Below are 4,143 nucleotides of genomic sequence, written 5' to 3' on the forward strand. Positions count from 1 at the left end.
TGCATTTGTTGACTCTTTTTCTTTTTGGTTAATTTGACATAATAGTTTTTACTATAGTAACCAAATGTCTGTCTTCTGCAAAATGACTACTGTTAAATTAAACTAAATGGAAAATCTTGTCATTTACTTTATAATTCCTTGCTATTTTATTATATTTGTTACATGTCATAGACACTGGGAAGAGGCACCATGGGGATTCCCAGTGGACAGCAGCACGAGAGACTTCAAGGAAGTGGAAGTCGCTGTGTGTCAACATGGATTAATGTGTCTCTTGTGTCACTTTCACTTCAGGGACAGCAAACAGGTCACCGTGGTGTATTTCAGGAACGGTTACATGCCTGACAACTACACTTCTGAACAGGTCCAACTTTTGATTTGCACTCAGAATGATTACATCAAAGAGTTTAGTTAAAAACACTAAAATGAAACCTGCAGACTTGCTTAAAGTGATTCGTATTCATGAGAAACTGGAACGTCATTATCATTGAGTTCATTTCTTTCCCTACTTAGCAACACCAAGTCTAGCCCTGATTGGCTGATATAAGTGACACCAGACCTCTGTCGCTGTGTCAGTTTGAATGGGTGATTAGAGACCAACACATGTTTGTTGCTACTCCATGTTCTCTGCAACATTGTGTGTAGTTACTGCAGCTGTGTGTGCATTCTGCTGGCAGGAACAGGAAACAAGTGAAAGAAAACTGCTGAGCACCCTGGAAGGAAAAGTTAATCGGACATAACAAGTTAAAACAGTTTGCAAGTTTCAAGCCAAACTGCTGAATCTACCGTCCAAGTTCTCCTTGATAGCGTGACTCTGTGTTGTTCTCCTTCATTCTTCTGTCTCTGTCTGTCAAATCTCAGTGTAATATAAACCAACTATTGTCACGCTCTGCTGGTCGGTGTGCTGGCAAGCAGAGAATTCATTGTCTGTTTTCAATTGCAGAGCTGGGATGCTCGTCTTCTGATGGAGCGCTCTCGAGCTGTGAAGTGTCCAGATATCAGCGCTCACCTGGCTGGTACCAAGAAGGTTCAGCAAGTGCTCGCCAGACCTGGAGTCCTGGAGAGGTTCTTCCCGGACCAGCCTCAAGCTGTGCAGCAGATCCGAGCGACATTCGCTGACCTCTACACTCTATACACGGTGAGAAAAAGGACACGATTTTTTCATTGTTTGGAAAATTTGGCATTAGATAATCCTCACCTGGGTTTTGCTGTCCAGTGTAAGCAATATCATTCATATTTTATTCCTCTGATTTATTTTCTGTGGTTGCGCTCGTCTACAGGGTCCAGAGATCTATAAAACAGTATCAATGGCCTTGCAGCAGCAGAACGGTTTGTCTTGAAGCCTCAGCGAGAAGGAGGAGGTACAGCGGGGTGACAAAAGCATCTTTAAAAATGTTGACAATGCAGCAAATGCTGAAACTTCTGTTTGTTTCTCACCATTTGGTAAACTAGGGAAGCTTAAGCAGTGCATGGATCTGCACACACATGCAGCATTTGCTTGCATTCCATGTATGAGCTAGCCTCAGTCAAAACAGTGACGACACATACATGACTGCCTGCTGTTTTGCATTACTGTGTATCTACTGTGATTCATGCATGCTGTACTGTGACTGAGATAATAGTGTATACGAGACACACTTGACAACAACATTGATTAAGATGTGAAAAAGCTACCAGATACAAGTTGTTAGCAAGTTATGGCTGACTAACCACCCTGCCTTACATCACTCTGGACTAATACTGTAAAAAGCAATAATTAGTTTTCTTTGTAATATCAGATCATTTGTTTTGATAAATACATAGTTCAGTATCAGGGTTCACATGAGCTATTTTAGCAGTAATTTTACACCTCCACTATGATAGTATTTCGCTGTTAATCATATTAGCAAGGAAGCTAGGGTTTGTAATTCATTCTTAATTTAGCTACACTGCATGAATTTGGATGATAACACTTTTGAAAATGGCAGTTTAATTTATTGGGCCATTATAAAATCGTATTTCTTAGGCTGGCTTTTAAGGAAGCCTGGGAAGAAAGATGGAGGTGGAAAGGATGTGCAAGCTATGGGACAAAGTTGCTGAGACTAGGTTAAAAAGAGGTGACGATCAGTGAGCAGGAGTGTGGCTTCGTGCTGAAAAGAGCACAACAGATTCTCTGGAGAGAAGGTGACGGAAAGTCAGCTGAAGCAAGACAGTTTGTGGAGTTTGTGTTGGACTGTATGTTATGCTGGGAGCCTGGGGATTAGTGGACTTTGATTCCAAATTAATACTAGCTAGTGTTTCTCACTGGTTTTTGGGCGGTGGAGTAAAAGGGATTGGTTGGTGGCTGTTTCTAATGTTAGCCTTTTCTTTGTTTTCTTACAGGCAGGCTAAAGACATGGTGATAAATGAGTGTGTGGGCCATCTGCTGAGGACCAAGAGCTCAGGACACTCAGACGGGGGCGTCACAGCAGGAGTCACCGTGCTCGACAATCCGCTGCTGTTCTGAGATGTCACACTCCTGCCTGCACATACAAACCACAGTGAAGTCAAAGTTCCACCTGCACCTCCTCCTGTTCTTGTAACAGCATGAACACTGACAGAGGTGAGACAGCAGAAAAGTCTTTGTTTATTTTTGTAATAAGTTAAGGAATTAAGTTAAGAACAGTGATTAAATTGTTTCTTGCATTTTTGATTTAATGATTGTGTTTAGGATTATTTCAGAAACATGTTTAGAGGATGTCTTGATGCATTCTCAATCATCCAGGAAAGTAAATCTCCAAAAGTTGATTCTGTTCATCTGGACGTAGCGTTTTGTGGGAGAAACGTTTCGTCACTTATCCAAGTGACTTCTTCAGTCTCAGCTGACTGCAGGTTTCCCCAATCTTATAAACAGTACATTTGCATAATGACTGAAACCAGCCCACTGAAGGAACAATGGGCTGGGAGGTCAGTTCCTTAATCATAATTATGCAAATTCTCATGACCATTGATCAACAACCACTGACCAAAACCCACTGATCAAAGACCACTGATCAATGGCCATGAGTACCATTCACAGAGAGTTGGGGAATGGCTGCAATCACAGCATTGTAAGATGGCAAAAGATGTACCCTTAGGCCCCCTCCTCGATTCAGAGATGGTCTTTCCCTTTTCACGTAAATGGCCTCCTTGACTCCGCGCTCAAACCAGCGTTCTTCCCTGTCCAGGATGTGTACATCCTCATCATTGAAAGAGTGTCCACTGGCCTGTAGGTGTAAATAGACCGCAGAGTCCTGGCCTGACAAGGTGGCTCTTCTGTGTTGTGCCATCCGCTTCGCCAGAGGTTGTTTGGTTTCCCCGATGTATAAATCCTGGCAATCCTCCTGGCACTTAACAGCATACACTATGTTACTCTGTTTGTGTCGGGGGACACGCTCCTTGGGGTGGACCAATTTTTGGCGCAGCGTGTTTTGGGGTTTAAAAGCCACAGAGACCCGGTGTTTAGATTAAATGCGTCTCAACTGTTCCGATACTAGTGACAAATACGGGATCACTACAGGTTTTCGCTTGGGCAGCGGTTGTCCTTCTCTCCTGGATCGGCTGGAGCTTTCTTTAGGAGCCTTTCCAGCTTTGACAAAAGTCCAGCTGGGATAACCACATTTACTCAGGGCCTTCTTGATGTGCTGTTCTTCTGCCTCCCTGGCCGCTGTGTCAGTGGGGATGGTGTTCGCTCTGTGTTGTAGCGTCCTGATGACACCCAGTTTGTGCTCCAGTGGATGATGAAATCAAACCTTAAATACTGATCCGTATGTGTAGGTTTACAGTACACGTTAGCTTTTAGATGTCCCCCATTACTGATGGAAATCTCACAGTCTAAGAAGACTAACCTGCCACTTTTCATATCCTCCCTGGTGAATTTGATGTGTCGGTCCACCAAGTTGATGTGATCCGTGAAATGTAGTACGTCCTGAGATTTGATTTTCACCCAGGTGTCATCCACATATCTGAACCAGTGGCTTGGTGGTGTTCCAGGGTAGGATAGCAAAGTTCTCTTTTCCACTTCTTCCATGTACAAATTGGCCACGATGGGTGAAACTGGGGAGCCCATGGCACACCCATGTTTCTGCCTGTAGAACTGACCCTTGTATGTGAAGTAGGTGGAATGAAGACACAGTTCCAAAAGCAAAC

At 43.5% G+C, this 4,143-nt stretch overlaps 1 protein-coding gene across 1 annotated transcript; it reads left to right on the plus strand.

The window, feature by feature from the left end:
- The first annotated feature begins 315 nt into the window (after window positions 1-315).
- LOC134636672 (glutathione synthetase-like) lies at window positions 316-2,447 on the plus strand. The gene is made up of 4 exons (XM_063486766.1): window positions 316-361; window positions 941-1,135; window positions 1,278-1,358; window positions 2,359-2,447. Exons 1-3 carry the CDS (start codon window positions 335-337, stop codon window positions 1,335-1,337), a joined length of 282 nt encoding a protein of 93 aa, XP_063342836.1. The 5' UTR covers window positions 316-334; the 3' UTR covers window positions 1,338-1,358; window positions 2,359-2,447.
- The last annotated feature ends 1,696 nt before the right edge of the window (window positions 2,448-4,143 follow it).

This window comes from Pelmatolapia mariae, linkage group LG10_11 (genome assembly GCF_036321145.2).
Source record: "Pelmatolapia mariae isolate MD_Pm_ZW linkage group LG10_11, Pm_UMD_F_2, whole genome shotgun sequence".
NCBI classification, from domain to species: domain Eukaryota; kingdom Metazoa; phylum Chordata; class Actinopteri; order Cichliformes; family Cichlidae; genus Pelmatolapia; species Pelmatolapia mariae.

Bases quoted from the DNA above. Each gene is read 5' to 3' on its own strand.
- LOC134636672 (XM_063486766.1), top strand. From the start codon at position 335: ATGCCTGACAACTACACTTCTGAACAG. The intron at 362-940 runs GTCCAACTTTTG...TTTCAATTGCAG, and splicing joins ACAACTACACTTCTGAACAG to AGCTGGGATGCTCGTCTTCT. The intron at 1,136-1,277 runs GTGAGAAAAAGG...GCTCGTCTACAG, and splicing joins ACCTCTACACTCTATACACG to GGTCCAGAGATCTATAAAAC.